Source organism: Leptodactylus fuscus, chromosome 8 (genome assembly GCF_031893055.1).
Source record: "Leptodactylus fuscus isolate aLepFus1 chromosome 8, aLepFus1.hap2, whole genome shotgun sequence".
In the NCBI taxonomy this organism is placed as follows: domain Eukaryota; kingdom Metazoa; phylum Chordata; class Amphibia; order Anura; family Leptodactylidae; genus Leptodactylus; species Leptodactylus fuscus.
In genome coordinates, this window is record NC_134272.1 from 12964596 (window position 1) to 12984179 (window position 19584).

The following is a 19584-nucleotide window of genomic DNA, read 5'->3' on the forward strand; positions in this document are numbered from 1 at the left end:
TAAAACCCCTTTCCTAACTTTCAAGGGGCAATTATGATAAATTGGAGGGTTTCCAGTTTGGACCCCTCTTGCCCACAGGACAACAGTGGTGAGTTGTAAGGATCATGTCCAAGCATGCATGTTACTGACCCATACAACTGTATGGGAGAAACCATGGCCTTGTCAGCTGCTGGGCCAACCAGTCATAGCACAGCTTTCATTTCTAATTAACACTATGAGAAGTAAAAGCCGTATTGTGATTGGTTGGTGTGGGCAACAGTCCAAAATTTGCTGGGATTATCTTGAATTTCCAGATGCAATCCCAACAAATCAAGTATGCCTCTGTAAACTCTCCTGAAACAGGTGGGATCGATGCAAACACCCACCAAAAAGGAGGCGCTTCCTGCACAGGCCGTAAATGCTCTGGTTGGTAACCTGATTGTGTATGGCAGCCAACATGCGCCACTTACTCTGTCTCCTCTATGCTCACAGAGGCCTGGGCGCCCTCCAGACCTTCACTAAGCAGCTGTATCTGTCTGCTCATCTGGCAGGACAGGCTCTCGATCCTCCGGGCCTTCTGGCGCAGCTTGTGCAGCTGTTTGTTATAGGTCTCTTTAAGTTCCATATAGCAGTTGTGTTCATCTCGATTTGTCGGGGTCAGCTGCGTCCCACATCCCATGTGACACATCTCGCTCCAGTACTCGCAGCTCTGACTGTGTTCACTGATGTCTTTCCTTAAGACCTGGGCAGGACATCCTTCATTGTCACAGGTAACCAATCCAAAAGCGCAAGTATCAGCATGTTCTTCGCTCCTCAATAGAGGGAAAAGGGCCGGGCAGCCATTTTGTTCATTAGGACACTGGTGATCAAAAACAGATACGTGCATATGATGTCAGACTAGAAACCGCTTATAATACATGGGTTATATGAACACTACAGAATGGGGGGGGGGGGGGGGGAACGTGTTTTTTTTTTTTTTTCCATATGTCCACACGTTGTGTATGGTATTGCAGTTCAGTTTCATTTACTTACAATGTAATACCAGAGACAACCCCAGTGTGGCGCTATTTTACTCACATATGCTTTGGTGTGTCTCACAAGTTTTTGTGAGCTATCAAAAGATCATAAAAACGGATTAGAACGGGTCTTTGATTTCAATTGTGTATATTTGGAGGATCTCCGCTGTTTATCTGCTCTTTTGGAATGACAAAAGTTGGACTTGCAGTAATATTGTATGTATGGTTGTTTTTTTTTTTGGTACATTGATGTCTATGGAAGGTGGAAGCAAACTGAATACCAACAAATGGTAATGGTTAGTGTCCAATTTGCAATCTGTTTTTTCTCTCTTTATTCTTTGCGCATGTTCAGTATGAAGACAAGGAGGGAAAACCAAAAAACACTTTTTGATGGACACAGATATGAGCATTACTTCAGGTATTGGCGGCCATATTGCCTCTTCCACTTTACCTTGACTTGCAGCTGGTTGATTTTCCTCTTCAGCTTGTGCATCTGGACGTACAATTTACCCTTCACTTCGGTTCTGCAGCACGGACATGTCTGCTGTCTGTGAAAGGTAAGTGATCGCGTGTTAGCACCTTTTGTTGTCACTTGCGCAGTAAACGGGTTGTCTGGTGCTGAAATGTTTTTGGAAAGTGCTTAGAGGGGGTCACAAAATAGGAAAAGCAATACTTGCCGACAAGCTGCTGTTGATGGAGCTGATATTCTATAATCTATTTCATACTTTGTCTCTAATAATATGTAGTGAATGGGTTGTACGTCTGATACGGTTTTCTAAGCCTACGTTCGCACTTTATACGTTTACGTTGCTTCATGAAATTCGCTGTATGGGAATGGCGGCTATTCACCTGTCGGATGTTTTGTTGGTTTCCATTAATGGACCGTCTATAAACAGTTTGTGTCCTATTTTTACCTGTTTTCACAGATCCCTCAATACACTCAAATGTAGGAAGGATCAGGGAGAACGGCCATTTTGTACCAAGTTTGTTTGACGTGAATGTAGATTAAGGGTATGTCGTCCTGTTAATATTAAGACAGATATGTGTAATGAAAGATAACAATGGATCCTATGGACTCCCCTTGACTATAATGGGGTCTGTTGAGTATCTTCTAAATTTTTTACAGGACACTTTTGTCCATGATTTTAGGCGGCCATGTTTTTTGCATCTGTCTGGGATCCATTTTCATGGATTTCTTACAGACTAAGGGTGCATTCACATTACGGAACGCCAGCGTGTATCAGAGCCGTACACGCCGGCGTTACAGCAGGGCTGTCGGACACTTCCCATTCATTTCTATGGGAGCTGGCATGCGAGCGCTCCCCATAGAAATGAATGGACTGCTTTTTTCCATTCATTTCTATGGGGAGCGCTCGCATGCCGGCTCCCATAGAAATGAATGGGAAGTGTCCGGCAGCCCTGCTGTAACGCCGGCGTGTACGGCTCTGATACACGCTGGCGTTACGTAGTGTGAATGCACCCTTTAAGTTTATTGAGGGATCCATTTTTTGAGAGAAAATGTTCAGGTCAACGGCCATATTGGGGCAGATTTATTACAATGGTCTCAAAGCAAAACTGTCTGTTGCCCATAGCAACCACTCAGCCTACAGCAACCAATCACAGTGCAGCTTTCACTTTATAGTCTGAAAAAAAGAAAGCTGTGCTGTGATTGGTTGCTATATGCAACTAAAACAGTTTAGCTTTGAGACCATTTTAATCTGATTTGTGGAAACAACCAATCCAAGCGCGGGCTTTAATTTGCCAAAAGCGCTAGAATACATGAAAGCTGTGCTGTGATTGGTTACTATGGGCAAATAGGTTTATCATGAATCTGTTCCATTGGGAGGACTTTCATGGCATAAATGGATGTTAACGTGGCGCATCTTTGGCGCACAAGTCTCGAGACACATACTCAGTCGAGGTTTGGACATTAACCTCCATGTTTGTTCCTATGGTCGGACAATTCATGCTCCTGTATACTGTACCTAAAGGAGCCGTATCCAATCAGCATGGATCTAATATTTTTCTAGTACGGTGAGTCCATATAATATCATGATGTGAAAGATCAGTCCGGTAAGTCACCCCCTTGTTATCCGCTGCAGCCCTGATCATGTATAACTTATATACACATTATATGGCATTATTACTATTGATAGGACATGTATTTGTCATGTGACCGTTTCCTCTCACCTCTTTAGCCACTGTAAAATGCATTTTCGGCAGAAGATGTGCCCACAGGAGATCATGACGGGGCACCGCAGCACACCATGGCAGATGGAGCACAGGAGATCATCATCTGGGTTTTCTGTAAAAATGTCTAAGTCGTATCCACCTCCCTGTAAACACATATCATTCTTATATACAAGCACCAGAGGCGGTCATCTGTAAGAGAGCAGCACTACTTGGCAGCCATTGTAATACTTTTTTTTTTTTTTTTTTTTCTCTCTTCCAGTGTTCTACACATCCTGAGGTGTACAACCTTTAGGAAAGGCTCGCCTATGTGACAGATCATCTATTTGATACCAGTATTCCATGTATGAACTAAGATGAATGATGCTGCAGGCCACTCCTGGAGAATGGTGCACAGATGAAGATACAGGTAGAGTTTGTGTGAAAATACATATTGAATTACGAAAATATCCAGATTTACTTCTGGTAAAAAAAAACCCTTGTGTTTATTCACTATACAGCCACACATAAAATGCTGTTATGTGTCAACAGGGAAACTTAGCAGCGCTTGTCTCTGTAAGGGTTGGTTCACATCTGTGCTGATATTCTGTCCAGGGGGAGTCCCCCTCCCCCCGGAATACCAAACGCAATTGAAAGCGCTATGTGGTAAAAGCACACGGATCCCTATAGACTATAATGGGGTCCATGTGCTTGCCGCCAGATCTCCGTAGCGAACAAGAAAATAGTTCACAATCTACTTTCCGGTCCGCATGATTCGTGCGTGCGGCAAGCACACAGACCTTATTATAGTCTATGGGGTCTGTGTGCTTTTACTGCACAGCGCTTTCAATTGTGTTTGGTATTCCCCGGAAGGTATACCTACGCAGATGTGAACGAACAGTAAGGCTAGGTTCACACTGGCCTCAATCAGCTTCATTTCCATTCCTGTTCAAGCCACTCTAGTCAATGGCTTAAAAAAAAAAAAAAAAAAAGCACAATCTACATCAAAAACCGCTGCATGTCCACAATGTGGAACCTTGGTCTAAAGATTGTCTTGTGTGCCCTTGTTTAGACTGCTTTTTACCTCCAGAAAAATTGCAAGTCTATATAATATAACTCCATAAGGCTGTATTCACCATCCCATTAAAAGTAGTCTAACACCTGACATTATATGTATCTTTAAGGGTGCACATATCACAGGTTGAGGAACTGATTTTAAGCAGCTAGCAGTCTAAGGCTAGGTTCACCTCTACGTTCGGGGATTCTGTCCCCCATTCTGCCTGAAAAATTCAGAGAAGGTACTGCAAGCAGGGTTTTTGTTTCATCTCTGCGTTTTTCACGCAATAACCTGGTGAACCCCATTATAGTCTATGGCAGGGTCAGCAGCCTTCAGCTGCTGTGAAACTACAAGTCCCAACATTATTGTTCATTTATATAGCACCATTAATTCCATGGTGCTTTACATACAATACACAAAATATACAGGTAGATAATACTAACAATGACCAACATACGCCATTCGCTTCCATGGGGAGTCCAAGAACAGCAGATTAAGTATACATGCTGGGAGTTGTAGTTTCACAACAGTTGGTGTGCTGAAGGTTACCTATCCCTGGTCTATGGGGTCTGTGTGTAAAACTGCTTTTGCAGCAGATTGGGATTCCATTTTTCAGGTCCTCCAAGTGGACCTGAAAAACACAAACCCCAAAGCTTTTGTACACCTAGAATAATCCTCCATGTGCCCTATCCAAGTGTCCACTGAAAGCATTTCCTACCGTATACATGACGAGACCAGGGAATCCCCATTCAGCTGTCAGAACTTCAGCACTTTGGTAGAGAGCCCATAGTTCATACAGAACCCTATACCTGAAAGCAGATTCCCTCCCCTTGCACACGTCAGTCCTCTACATACCATATCCGTGTATATGTATACTCCACCGCCTCAGGAAATCTGTCACAATACACTTACCAGCGCCTGTCCTACTGCAGCCATCCACACTCAGCGCTTTCTAGATCCATGTCACATTCATCAGACAGATCATGTGCAGGCTGCGGACCCCATCCCATCCCCCATTCCACACACTTCCAGCAGTCAGCAGCTATTCCACACACAGATCAATGGGCAAATAGTTTTACTAGCGCTCTATTGTCATAAGCCCCTACACAATGGACACCCACTATACTGCAGGGGGGGTGGAAACTGAACAAGTCAAGGCACAAAGTAATTCAAACCACACAAAGTTTTGTAGAAAAAGTGCAACTTTATTTAGAGGTTTTATTGAGAAGAAAATGGTTGAAGCAGCATGGCTGACCTACCGGCCAATTTACATATACAATAAGTTAGTACTGTACAAGTTATCCTCCCCATAGCTACAGCAATAGTTTGGAAGATCAGGATGCTTTCTCAAGCAAGCAATACATGCACACTTGGCCATCTAAAAATATAACGAAAGTGCTTTCAGCTCCTATTTCTAGGAAACATGTAAAATAAAGTGCTTGGACTAGGCCAGGGATCAACAGCTTTCATCTAGTGCAGGGGTAGGGAACGTACGGCTCTCCAGCTGTTGCAAAACTACAACTCCCAGCATGCATACTTGCTCCGCTGTTCTTGGAACTCCCATGGAAGTGAATGGAGCATGATGGGAGTTGTAGTTTCACAGCAGCTGGAGAGCCAAAGGTTCCCTATCCCTGATCTAGTGCGAAACCACAACTTGCAGTATAACTGGGAATTGTGGTTTCACAAAAACTGGACTGCCAAAGGTTGGGGATCACTGTACTAGATTATCTCTCCGTACCAATTTAATGACCATAGTAGTCACAGGTAGAGGGGAGATTTGTGAAAATCAACATTTTTAATGCCAGTCTTCATAACTCACATGCATACTGTGATGGTGCAGGAACATGAGGGTGCATGCTAAGCCAATGGATGGCTGTGCACCTGCACTAAAATCTACAGTAGCTCATAGCAGCCATAGATTTATGGCGAAGATAAATCAGGGGGGTGTAAGAAGCTAAGGGCAGCATGGTCACCGGTTGTGTCAAATTATTTGAGTCACAAGCCCACAACCCTTCCTGCCACAATCTTCTAAACAAGAGCAAGCATATTATTTTGGCTTAAAATCAATAGCACATGCAGAAAGCGCCCCTAGTGGCAGCTGCAAGCATCCAGAAAACCAGGTTTTAAAGTTATGTCAATGTAGCAGGATTCTAAGTGTTTGGCACCCAAGTCTAAAAATTTAGTTTATTTTTGGTTGCACTACCAACCATTTTAGCCTCCATCTACAAGGGATTCATCAGACCAGGTCACCTTCTATTGTTGCCCCATGGTCCAGGCCTGAAGCTTGCTTGCTCACTAGGGATGCCTCCACTTGTGGACAGGGGCTAGCCTGGGCACCGATCAGTCTACGCCTACGCAGTCCCATACGCAATAAGCTACGATGTACAGTGTGTTCAGACACCTTTCTATCACAGTCAGCGTTTACTTTTTCAGCAATCTGTGCTACAGTAGCTCTGCTGTGTGACTGGACAAGATGGGCCAACTTCTGCTCCCCACAAGCATCAATAAGTCTTGGGCGCCCGTGACCCTGTCGCCGGTTCACCGGTTGTCCTTCCTTAGACCACTTTTGGTAGGTACTAACCACTGCAAACCTGGAACACCCCACGAGATCTGCTGTTTTGGAGACGCTTTGACCCAGTCTCCTTGCCATCACAATTTGGCCCTTGTCAAAGTCGCTCAGATCCTTACGTTTGCCCATTTTTCCTCCTTCCAGAGCTGACCGTTCACTTGCTGCCTAATGTATCCCACCCCTTGACAGACGCCATTGTCCCCAAATCAAGTCATCGATCTTCACGGTCACCTTCCACAGAGTAAAATCCGCTCCTTGGAGGCCTAAAATAAGAGAACAATGGGTAAGAACGTTTGCCTAGAACAGAAGTACTTGCACAATAATCCAGCCAAGTGTCGGAGCACGGGTCTCATTACACGCATATAGAGAATGGGTAATGAGCTTAATGCCCCTGGTTCATGTAGGCACAAGGATCTTACTAATGGCTACTGAAAAGGCCAGAAGTAATTTTCAGTATGTGCCAGAATAAGGATACCCAAAACAGAGAGCTACCCTTACTGACCAAGTCATGGTCTACAAACTGCAGCACTATACTATGTATACATAGCATGCAGCATTATACCACATACACCCGCCTGCAGCACTATACTATGTATACATAGTGTTACACCCATCCTGCAGATTTATATAACTCCCCCAGTAAATGAACTATACACACTGGAGCATCCTACTGTAGAGTTATACTATATGCACCCGCCTGCAGCACCTTACCACAACATTATACCACATGCAACCGCCTGCAGCACCTTACCACAACATTATACCACATGCAACTGCCTGCAGCACTATACTATGTATACATGCAGTGTGACATCCATCCTGCAGATCTATACAACTCCCCCAGTAAATGGAATATACACACTAGAGCATCTTACTGTAACGTTATACTATATGCACCCGCCTGCAGCATTATACCACGTGCACCCACCTGCAGCACCCTACCACAGCATTATACCACGTATACCCGCCTGCAGCACCCTACCGCAGTACCCTACCACGTACACCCGCCTGCAGCACCCTACCGCAGCATTATACCAAGTACACCCGCCTGCACCATTATACCACGTGCACCCTACCGCAGCATTATACCAAGTGCACTTGCCTGCAGTAGACACATCCAGCTCAAGGTCACATTGCCTATAGCAGCCTGTTACTAGTCTACACTACCACTGCTCACCCCACCTATAAAGCCCTCCAGTATGATATACAACCAGGACACCCCCAATCCGCTCCTGTGCTGGTCTCCTTCATGAAGGCCTGACCCTACATTCCCCCTCTTGTCTCTCACCATCCTCCTTGCACTGCAGCGTGGTGAAGAAAGGATGGTCCTGACCTGGGCGGTCCCTTTTATACGGCTCCTTATAAGGCTCTTGTCCTACAAGCAGCATGCAACGTGACGTCATCAATATGCGAGACCGTTCTATGTGCGCATGCTCGCTGCAGGGCTGTAGCTCTCGCGAGAGTTCTCTGGTATAAGACTCGTCTTCCGCCCTCTTCCGGCCTTCTAATCTATTGAAATCACGTAAGTAATGGCTGCTGAGGGGAGATGGGCCGGGAGGTAATCCGCGGGTATCGGGGGCATCCGAGGCTTATGGGCGCTGGTGATGGGGTGGTATGGGAGGACGGGAGCGGGGCAGTGTTACCATGATGATATTGGTGAGGGGGGTAATGCCGGTTCTCTGCGGTTAATGTAGAGGCCTGCTGCTTGTTGTCTGGGGCCGGGCTCTCCATAGACCTCATGTGCTCTATAGTAACCCAGTGCTCCAGGCCTGGCCGGGGTGTGCTGTGACCTGTAGTTCTACCAGCTGGAGTGACCCCCAGTCGTTGTAGTTCTCACAGCGGAGGTGTCGTCACAGTGGGCCATCATCTGTCATCAAAATGGCCCAGACTCCTGGATTTCTTGCCTGTCCTGTTTGTTACAGTGTATCAGTGCAGGTTACATGTGAAATCCCTGATACCACTGTAACAAGTGCTCAGCTGTGAGACATTATAGGCTTTTTAAGAATAAGACTTTGTTCAGATCTGCGTCTTATTGGAAACTTTGCGTTGCGTGTGATGTAATGTAACCAAACTCTTGGTGCAAATGTGAACAGAGCCCAAGGGCAATTTTATCCACTCATGACGGGATCTGCGACAAAACTGGTGCAAGTGTGAACGGAGATGTTTTCATTCACTGACCGCAAGCAGAATGTATTGTGATAACACGTATCTAAAACGTTTCTCCTTTCTTTGCAGCAAATGGCGGACGACGCCGGTGGTAACAGGGGAGGTTTCCGCGGAGGCTTCGGCAGTGGTGGCCGGGGCCGTGGTCGTGGAAGAGGCAGGGGCCGCGGAAGAGGACGTGGTGCCCGTGGTGGCAAAGCCGATGACAAAGAAGTGAGTAAATCAGCAGAACTGAACACAAAAGTCCGCACTTAAAGGGGTGTTCCATCTTAAAGGGTGATGTCTCGCTAGGATATGCTGTTAATGGGGCTCTATACTGCAGGAAACTTGGTTCCTTGGACCTGCAATTGTAACTGGATTTGCAGAGCTTATACCCAAAAATGTAGCCGTGTGATGGAGACCTTACACTAGACCTTCTGTGACAGTTTCCCAAATATTCCTTCTATTGTCGGTCGTCTCAGCTCTGCTTAGTCGCACTGACACATGTAGTGTTGGGCTCCATTGCACCATGGGCTTACCTCACTCTAGTCTTCCTGTTTTTTTCTAAAAGGGGTTCTCCCGGATTTGTGTATTGAAGTCCTATGCCACTAATATGTGGTCCATGAGGCTCTTGACACCTGGTCCCTACAAATCATCTGGTTGAAGAGGCTGCAGCATCTGGGTGAGCATTGTGGCCCCTCTACTGAATAACAAGCACAGTGCTGTACCTATAGGGGCTGTGCTTGGTATTGCAGTGCTGCCGTGTTATGTGACCGATGAACATGTCATTGGCACGTGCAAGATGCCGCAGTGGCCACCTCAAACGACTGATCTGGGCATCAGGATAGGTCATCAATATCTTACTCCAGGAAAGCACTCTTATATTTCTGTACTATTCTGACCTTTGGGACCCCTGTTGGTACTGGCAGTGCTGTAATCTTGGGGCGAGGGGTAACCACTTGTTTTCCTTTCAGTATTAAAGTTCTTATTTTCTTACAGTGGGTTCCAGTCACCAAACTCGGCCGTCTGGTCAAGGACATGAAGATCAAGTCTCTGGAGGAAATCTATCTGTTCTCCCTGCCAATCAAAGTAAGTGGCGTCTACAGGCCTTATAATAGCTCAGCAGTTGTAGATGAGAGGGGTCCAACACCCAGTACCCCCAGTGATCAGCTGTTTGGTGCTCCATGGACACATTGCTTCTGCTTTATCGGTCACATGATGTCAGGTTCATTAGTCACATGGCCTGTGTAGCTCAGCCACATTCAGTTGAATAGCATTGAGCTGCAATACTAACCACAGCCACAATACAATGTGTGGCACTGTGCTACATTTCTAGTGATGAGGCCATAATGCTGAGGTCTCCTCAAACAGCTGATTGCAGGGATTACCAAAGGATCAATGAATAAGCCTAGAAAACCCCCTTGAGTTAACCCCTTCCCCTGTGGCATCTTTCCATGGTTAACCCTTCATGTCTTTTCCTTTAGGAGTCTGAGATCATTGACTTCTTCCTGGGATCCTCTCTGAAGGATGAGGTCCTGAAGATCATGCCTGTGCAGAAACAGACCCGTGCCGGACAGCGCACAAGGTTCAAGGTGGGTTCACGTTTCCCTCACCCTTCTCCTCCCGACCGCTCCGATTATTCAGCCATGTATGTGACCATTTCCTTAATTTCATTTTTTAGGCTTTTGTGGCTATTGGAGACTTCAACGGCCATGTTGGTCTTGGTGTGAAATGCTCCAAAGAAGTCGCCACCGCTATCCGTGGTGCCATCATCCTGGCTAAGCTCTCCATTGTACCTGTGCGTAGAGGATACTGGGGTAACAAGATCGGCAAACCCCACACAGTGCCCTGCAAGGTGAGAAGCCATCCTCTAGCCTCAGTGTTGTCTCTTCTCCTCTCAGCTCTGCTCAGTCACACGTGTAAATGTAGTGTGATTGGCGCTATATATGAGAGGCAGAGCATAAGGCCGCATTTGCACGGCGGGCTGACTTCATAATGGTCTTCCTGTTCCTTTTTGAGGCTGAACAACTTTTTGGACGTGTGAAAGTAACAAGAACATAACTCTTGTATATGACGTTGTGCAGCAGGGGGCTAAATGCAAGTTTATATCCTGTTTTAGGTAACTGGACGTTGTGGCTCTGTCCTGGTGCGTCTTATCCCTGCACCCAGAGGTACCGGCATTGTGTCTGCCCCCGTCCCCAAGAAGCTGCTGATGATGGCTGGTATTGATGACTGCTACACCTCAGCCAGGGGCTGCACTGCTACCTTGGGTAACTTTGGTAAGTTGATGCTTACATTTCAGCCGTTGGGACAATTGGTTTCTACTTCCAGAAACCCCGACTTGCATGTGACCAAGTATCTGGTGAATGACACACGTGTGCAGTTGTCAATATGACTGCTTTGCTCTGTATGATGGACTAAGTTTATGGGTGAGGCCTGTACATGACCCACTTCTATTTCTCGCAGCTAAAGCCACGTTTGATGCCATCTCCAAGACCTACAGCTACCTGACTCCTGACCTCTGGAAGGAAACTATCTTCACCAAGTCTCCATACCAGGTATATATAGCTCACCATATGGCCAGTGGCTAGAATATAGCTGTGTAGACGATGTACTGACGTGTAACTTTCCTTTCCCTAGGAGTACACTGACCATCTGGCCAAGACTCACACCAGAGTGTCCGTGCAGAGGACCCAGGCCGCCGCTGTTCCTGCCACCTCCTAAATGTGTTCGGTGAACAAAATACAAAATAAAGTTTGATTCAAACTAAAGCACTGTGTTATGTAAGGTTATCTATAAACTACAGCACCAGCCATGTGATCTACATGTGGCCAGGGTGCAGTATAAAGCCTTGTATATACTGGAGGGGCTGCTTCATGTTGGGAATGGCTTGCGTATCCATATGGTGAAGAGGAGGGTCAGGGCCTTCGCACAGTGGAATCTGCTTTGGTTAAGGATTCAACACGAGGCTCCGTTCTCACGAAGTAACGCGCCACTCATTTAGACACATGTCAGAGCGTGACGCTTCAAAACTGATCCCATTGATTTCAACGGGTGCTGGCTTACACGCATAACACATTGAAGTCAATGGGATCTGTTTTGAAGCGCCGAGCTCTGATACGTGTCTAAATGAGCGGCGTGTTACTCCGTGAGAACGGAGCCTAAGGTTCTTGGCATACACTTTTGATCAAGGTAGACAAGCCCATTAGCCACTTCATACTCTGCTGGGTACAGCACATCATGGCAGCCTGGCACAGACTCTACACTACATGTAATGTGGCTAGTGAGACATTTGGTGTAGTCACTATCATACTATGGTCGGTCAATGATCTGGTTTTTGACTGTTTGACCTTCCTTGCACCTGAAGGCATGTTGGTAGTCACTACACTCCCCACCTACACCCTGAGCTACCACCTCATTCACATGGCAAATAATGGTCCATCTGCAGGATTTATGATCGGAAATAACTTTGCAACAGATCTATACGGTCATTCTGTAATACAGATGCTACTGCTGTCTGTATAAGGATGAACTTTGACCCTGTGTAGGGATAGGCCAGGTTCACCCAGGATACAGTTGCCAAACTCGCCAGCAGCTAACCCACAGTATCGGCACAGTAATCTCATCCTGTGTGCTCATAGCCTTACTTAGGCACAGGTTAATTCTGTTTCCTACCACCCAGTGACTAAATATATCCAGGTAGTCCACGCCTAACCGTGTAAGGATATAGATGCTGTCCCTGCCTTCACGCTGGCTATATACACACCTATGGGAGCCACCATGATACAGCTGGGTCCTAGAGGAACCAATCCGTTTCTGGTCTATTATGGGGGACATAACCTGTAAACCAAGAATCCAGCCCCTACCTAATGGATGCCTTCCTGTAGTGCCCTTTTGGGACCCGTACGATGGGTACAGCTGCACCTTCTTTTACATCCAGAGGTACAGACTGTAGCCCCCCTGTTTGGATTGGTTATCTAGAGGCACAAGCTCAGTTATGGGAAAGCTGATTTAAATTACAGCAGGGACATATTCACATGCTCTATGACTTCACTATGAAAGGCCCATTCACACAAAGTGGCGCTGATTCTGCCATGATAACTTGTGGCAGAATCAGCGCTGATAGTCTCCCATTGAGTTCTGTCTTCTGCATGGAATCAATGGGTAAAAAAGCCTCCCATTGATTTCTATGTGTTCCGCATGGAAGACGAAACCCATCGAACTCAACGGCAGTCTCTTTATCAGCGCTGCTAAAGTGTGACTCTACTCTGTGTGAATGGGCCCTAACCCTGTACCTCACTCTGGTTCATACAGATTACTCGCCATGTTCTGTATAATGATATACGGCGCCATCTCTGGCCACAACTGATGAGACGACAGATGACACAAGTCTGAGCTTTTACTCTATTCAGTTTTAATGGTTCCATTATGAAACACAAGACAAATAACAAATGTACAGGAGTTATTTATTCCGCCTCGGCCTTCCCCTGCGCAGCCGCCGCCTTCCTCTCCTCCATCATCCTTTCCTTCTGCTTCATGAGACATTTCCTGGCGCCGCCATAATATCCAAGGTCCTCATCTGGCAAGGAAGAGAACAATATTAGAGAATATTACCGCCCTCCCCTCCAGGGGGACACCATGTGATGTCACCAGCCTGTTCTGTGAATGAACTGACTGAATACAGGCCACCATAAACAGCACCAGTATAAACACTACAAAGATCCAGGATCGGAACTGATTGACAGGTCTGAATGAGACCTCACGTTAAAGGGGTTGTCTCAGACCCCATGTGTATTTGATAGCTCATCAGTATAAGGGTGGTGGGATCCAACACCTGGACCCCACACCGATCAGCTGATCCAGCTGCATCCAAGCATCACCACTATAATGTACATAGGCTCTGTACACTGCAGCCCTGCTTCCAGATATAGACCATGTACACAGCTTCTGACAGCCAGCCCAGCGATCGGGTGCAGGGTCTAGTTGTTGGACACTGACCGATCAGGTACTAATGACTATCTTGTATCCAATACATATAAGATCAGAGACAACTCCTTTAATTCTAGGACAGGCTCTGCCTTAGAGATATCATCATCCAGAGCTGCACTCACAATTCTACAGTCAGATTTCTCTGCATTACTTACTTGTTTAGTTTAACTCAATCTGAAAATCAGACTGTATATGAGACATGATGCTGCAATACAATATATATGGGGGTAAAAGACAGAACAAGTCAGAGATACCCAGCAGAAGGGAAAACCGTACCATAAGATCCCAGATAAAATGAGGAAAAGTCCCTGGTGGGCTGGGGTCTAACGGGATTAATGGTAAAGTCCCCATTGGGTTACTTATCTCTCCTGGCTCCTGCTGGCCCTTTCTCATACAGATCCCTACAGTGAATGAATGACAGACTGGCTGGCTGGGATTTAAAGGGATTTTCTGGAATCAGGGAATTGATTGAATTGGGTCTGACTCCCAGCACTCCCACTAATCAGCTAATGAGGCTGCAGCCCTCGTCAGTCTGTCTACATAGTCACGGTGGTGACGTGTACTGAAATAGTGTCCTGTAATATAGATGGCTAGAGATGAGCGAGTACTGTTGGGATCAGCCGATCCGAACAGCACGCTCCATAGAAATGAATGGATGCACCTGGTACTTCCGCTTTGACGGCGGCCGGTCGCTTAACCCCCGGCATGCCGGCTACGTCCATTCATTTCTATGCGAGCGTGCTGTTCGGATCGGCTCACCCCAACAGTACTCGCTCATCTCTATAGATGGCCCATCCTAGGGAGTGATCATATCTATACCAGATGAGTGGGGTGTGGCTAGCTCGAGCACCCTAGCCCCATCAGTCAGCTGATCACTGGGGTGCTGGGAGACAGATCTGATGTTAATGGCCTATTCTAAGGATGTAATATGTCAATGCCCATTGTGTATATGGGACCGTCCAGCTAGACATGAATTTCAGCTTAACCTCTAATCTGATAACTTTGTGAAATTTTTCTTTTAAATGGATGCAAATTTGTGCAAAAGCGAGTGTGTGTGTGTGAATACATCCCAAAATAACAATGAACAGCAATGACAGAATAGCAATGACAAGACTCACATCTGGCTTTGTAGGCCTTGCAGACTTCAGCGTACTGTTTGAGCAGGGGTGCACAGTTCTGGTCGGCGCTCTCGCCCTCCCTTGTCCTGCACGCTGCAACACGTTCCCGGATAATCTTCACAATCTCCTGATCTACAAGGCTGGAAGACAAGAAGGGAAGACGGTCAATACCGGTCAGTGGTGGCAAAGGACGCAACAATCCATAGTGCCGGGGATGAAAGGCTCTGGTCTCTTAAAGTTACCCATAATGCACCATGAACTAATCAACCATCTTACAGGCCCCTGTTTGGGATTTCTTATGCTCTTTGCTTATGGGGAGACATTGGGTGCAATTCCAGAGTAGTCCTGGAGCATTTGAAACAAGGCCCCGCCCCCAGTGCACTTACAGATTGGTTTGCAAATCCATAAAAACAGGATTATCTCTGCAATGCTTCATTGGTTGCAGTTTCTGCTGCAATCAAAGGCCCCTACATGGCACTATTATGGGTTTGCATTTGGACCTATTTAAAGGGATTTCAAACATGGCAGAAATTTCGGTGACGGATAATTCTCATGGGGTAGTTTTGGCAGCAAACCCCATTCAGTTAATAAGACGGCTTGAGAAAATTCTGCAGCAAAATTTAAAGAATGTGAATTGATCCTAATAGTCATATCCTGGATATTTCTGTGTGTGCCGGAGCGCTGTGACCCCGTGTACTCGGTGGCCGGGGCAGTGTACTCACTGGTCCCTCTTCCACTGTTTGTTGGCCTCATAGTGACACACGTAGTCTTCCTCCAGGCAATGGGTCAGATCAGGGACACGTCTGAACTCTCGGTGATAATAATGGATTCTTCTCTTTTCTCGCTGTTTTTCCATCCAATCTGTAAGAGACGTTATATAGGAGGAGTTGAAAATCCCAAAAGAACAAAGACTCACTGTAATAGGGATATACTGCACCTCAGGGGCGCAACTAAAGGCTCATGGTCCCTGGTGCAAAAGCTCAGCAGCTTCCATCCAGACATTGGAGATATTTTACGTTTCCCTTTCCTCCCCCAGCTATGAGACTTGTTCACATGTCTGTGCACACAAGTTTCCCACCCTCTGTCGGGGCCCCCCACATAGTAATGAAGCACCTTTTGTGCCACATCCTCCACCACAGAATCTTTCCTTCACTGTATGCTGCTGCTTTTTTTTTTTGCCATTATAGGGTTACTTTACTCCTTTCTGACAGTGGAAGGCTGTGTATCAAATCTTATCACTTCGGTGCACCAGAGGGCAGGGGGGATAAATTTATGATCCAAAGAGTGTCAGCCATCAAAGGAGATCAAGCAAATGCAATCAGTCCTAGTGGGGCGAGGAGGACTTGTGGATCCCCTGGCATTTGTGAACCCCCATAGCAACACCAGTCCTCACACTAAAAGTTTAGTTTAACTCCTGGGACCCGAACTTATTACACTGTCAGTCCCCTCAGAAGTAACTATAGCAGTAACCACTCCAGTGTACCTCCGCTGCACTCACATGAGGCACTCAGGGGCTCCTGATCTGGTGATCACTTATCTTTTTTAGGCCGGGGGTCCACGTGGCATAAACATCACCAGAAAAAAAAAACGTGCCATTTTACAGTCACAGCAAAGTGGATGGAATTCTAGCGAATCCTATCTCCATTTTGCACGAAAATACGCACTGCGGACACACGGCAAATCGCAGCACGTCCATTATATCTATGGAAAAGCCGGCGGTTTCTCTGTAGATAGAATCGAAGCAGAAAGCGAACGTCCTGCGCAAAACATTGTCACCGTAGCTTTTCCTCTTTTGCAGAGACCCTCTACGTTGGGCCTTACCCTTAAAGGGGTTTTCCCTTAGGATAGATCATCCATAGGAGATTGATTTGAGGGTCTGATCTCCAGGACCCCCCACCAATCAGCTGCAGCAAAACCTCTGCTTGCTGTCAATGAATGTAGAAGTTCATTCTCCTTATACAGAGGCTTATAACCTGTTCAGATATATTGCTTCTCACAGCAGTGGGTTTGTTACAGTCACATCCAGTCCAATCCATGAAGCCCAGGCAGATACAAGTCTCCTGCACTGATACACATCATGTTTGTTACAATGTATAACTCACATATGATACAACTGTAACAAACCCTCAGCTGTAGGTTGTATCAGGTCTATACAAACTATGAGCCTCATCAGACTGTCCCGTCCTTTCTGACAGTGGCAGGCTGTGAAGCAGAAATCTCACAAAGTATAGGTGAAAGTCTGTGGGACTACAGGTCCCAGCACTAGAGTCTGTGGTCCGCTCTGCAGCTATGGGGCTCCATGTCCTCTGCTGTCCTGTCCCTGCTCACCATGGAAGGCAGTAACCGGCTTGTCTATGGCGTAGAGGAATATGCTGGCCACTAAGGGCACCGGGTCCGGTAGGGAGGACTGCCGGTTCGGTGCCGGGGTCTGGCGCGGCGGCTCCGGGTACACATCTCTATCCACGGATTCCGGCATCTCTCAGGTCACCCCGACCCCTGTGCCAAGGAATATGGCGGACTCAGGACCCCAGCGCTGCCGCCTAGGACGATATTTCACACACATGACAAGCCAATGGGGATTTAAATTTCGTTTTATTCACGTTACTGCCTGATGAGGTAAATCTCCCGGGCGCGGCTGCTCACATTGTGTCCTATGTAAAGAAAGAAATGTCACTCTGACAGAACAGGCGCCGAGGGCAGCTATTGTAGTCACGTGGTAGTTTAAAACCAATCGCAGCTTGCCTTGCGTTCCAAGCCTCGAGTTCGCTTTTTCTCGCCTTTAGTACCAAATGGTCGTGTGACTTGATTCACGGCAGAGGGCGCTCTAAGTCAATAACAACCCAATTGGGGGTTATATTTAGCCATCGGGTTACATTACAGTTAATCTTTTATAATCTTCTCAGATTAGGAGAAAATCCATATAGTACTATATACCTGCAGAGAGATAGTGAAAGACAACAGCCCTTCTCATAGCCACCAATAGGAATTACGCTTTCATTTTATAGAGGGCTTTTGGGTAATGAAAGCAGCAGCCTGATTGGTTGTTGTGGGTTGCCTTGTCTGAAGTGGTGAGAAGATCCAGAGTAGTCACCGAGGGGCTGCAGCAACTCTTGCTAGGCAACAACTGAATGTCCTACAATGGGACTGGGAAAATGGGAAACTTTTCTAATAAAATTCTTTCTAAAGTTTGAAGGACTCAATGAATTATTATTGAATGAATACCAATAGGATATTACAGAAAAAAAGTCACGTGTTGTACACTAATGTCCTAGATCAGGGGTAGGCATGGCAATATAAATAAAAAATTTAGAAATGAGGTATTTGGGGGGGGGGGGGGGCATTGGTGGTTGACCCCTAAATACAAGTCATTGTAGCAGGATTTACCGCTGTAATACAGAGTGCAGACTACTTTAGTATTATAGCCAGTTGAACCTGGCCAAATTTGTGCATATATGTGCGTTGGATGATCTGTTACACTTGTGTCCTTCTTTCCACTCTTTAGGTCCATTGGAGAGCCAAATGGGCACAATCGGATTCATTGAATGATGGACCCGATTGGGGGTCATCGGACCCCACTGACTATAATGGGGTCCGTTGGGTGTCCATTTTTTTAACGGAAACTGGATGTGATCGGTGTCTGGATGTGATCGGTGTAGGTTCAAAAGGCTGACGAGGGAATGGCGATCATCACTTATAAAGCACAAGGTACAGAGAGGGAAGTTGCCATGCCAGGGAGCTATGGCCGGGGGTAGCCGACCCCTGTCCTAGAGAAATGGCACTGACCATGCATGACGGATGTTGGGAAGACATTTCCATTGATGATCTACCGTATCCTTTGGATATTTCATCAATAGATATTTCATCACCCCCACTTTGTAGGCCATGTGATGTCACGTTCATTTGAGATGTTGCCTGTGCGCAACTCAGCTCCATGCAAGACCAAGCATAACCACTACACAAAGGTACAGCGCATAATGCAGCACTGTGGCCTCTTCAAACAGCTGATCAGTGGGAGTCCTGGGTGTCAGACCTCTACCCTAAGCCACAGAACCCAAAGATCTAGAGGAAGGCGAAACAAGCCCCACAGAGAGTTATACCTCAGGGGGTAAAAAACTCCTTCCCAATGTGGTGTGACGCCTCATCCCAAAACTACACCCTATTTTTTCCCTCACATTATCCAGGCCAGTATAATTGAGGCAAAAAGTGTCAACCCTAGTTATACAGTAATGGGGTTTCCCTATAAGGGGTCCCCATTCTTCTCTTCTCCCCCTTCATGAGTAGAGATTGGGATGTATCACAGCATAGACTTGTCTCCGTGCCCTCTGGGCCTATTTTACCGATTGCACCTCTAAGAAAGGGGCTTTCACGTTATTCAGGAAGAGAAGAAAGCTCTCGCCCTCATTCATTCATAGAGGATCAGGCGATACGGTGCCACAATAATAAGCTCTGTGCAATCGGTGCCACCTTTCTAGGTTAACGTTCCCCTGGGGGCTCACGATTCTAACAACTGACCTTCCCCCATAGGACGCTTCTGATTAATATCAT

General features: G+C 46.5%; 3 protein-coding genes and 2 non-coding genes across 6 annotated transcripts; 2 read left to right on the forward strand and 3 right to left on the reverse strand.

The window, feature by feature from the left end:
- Positions 1-252: 252 nt before the first annotated feature.
- RNF151 (ring finger protein 151) lies at positions 253-5404 on the reverse strand. 2 transcript variants are annotated; one of them, XM_075285625.1, is made up of 4 exons: positions 5134-5404; positions 3186-3331; positions 1447-1543; positions 253-838 (listed from the first exon to the last, which is right to left on the reverse strand). In XM_075285625.1, the coding sequence occupies exons 1-4, from the start codon at positions 5155-5157 to the stop codon at positions 446-448; spliced, it is 660 nt and encodes a 219-aa protein (XP_075141726.1). In that variant the 5' UTR covers positions 5158-5404; the 3' UTR covers positions 253-445. The 2 variants fall into 2 exon arrangements, with proteins under 2 accessions (XP_075141726.1, XP_075141727.1); XM_075285626.1 differs by lacking the exon at positions 5134-5404 and adding an exon at positions 5077-5099.
- A 1716-nt stretch (positions 5405-7120) lies between these two features.
- Positions 7121-7249, reverse strand: LOC142217785 (small nucleolar RNA ACA64). The gene has a single exon (XR_012717428.1). It is a non-coding gene; the product is annotated as a small nucleolar RNA ACA64 (small nucleolar RNA).
- A 1752-nt stretch (positions 7250-9001) lies between these two features.
- Positions 9002-11703, forward strand: RPS2 (ribosomal protein S2). Its single transcript, XM_075285571.1, has 7 exons — positions 9002-9166; positions 9932-10021; positions 10417-10524; positions 10614-10787; positions 11052-11211; positions 11399-11490; positions 11573-11703. The coding sequence occupies exons 1-7, from the start codon at positions 9029-9031 to the stop codon at positions 11654-11656; spliced, it is 846 nt and encodes a 281-aa protein (XP_075141672.1). The 5' UTR covers positions 9002-9028; the 3' UTR covers positions 11657-11703.
- Positions 10824-10962, forward strand: LOC142217765 (small nucleolar RNA SNORA64/SNORA10 family). Its single transcript, XR_012717411.1, has one exon. It is a non-coding gene; the product is annotated as a small nucleolar RNA SNORA64/SNORA10 family (small nucleolar RNA).
- A 1626-nt stretch (positions 11704-13329) lies between the features above and the next one.
- NDUFB10 (NADH:ubiquinone oxidoreductase subunit B10) lies at positions 13330-17554 on the reverse strand. Its single transcript, XM_075285614.1, has 4 exons — positions 17368-17554; positions 15762-15900; positions 15040-15179; positions 13330-13511 (listed from the first exon to the last, which is right to left on the reverse strand). The coding sequence occupies exons 1-4, from the start codon at positions 17513-17515 to the stop codon at positions 13399-13401; spliced, it is 540 nt and encodes a 179-aa protein (XP_075141715.1). The 5' UTR covers positions 17516-17554; the 3' UTR covers positions 13330-13398.
- Positions 17555-19584: the final 2030 nt, after the last annotated feature.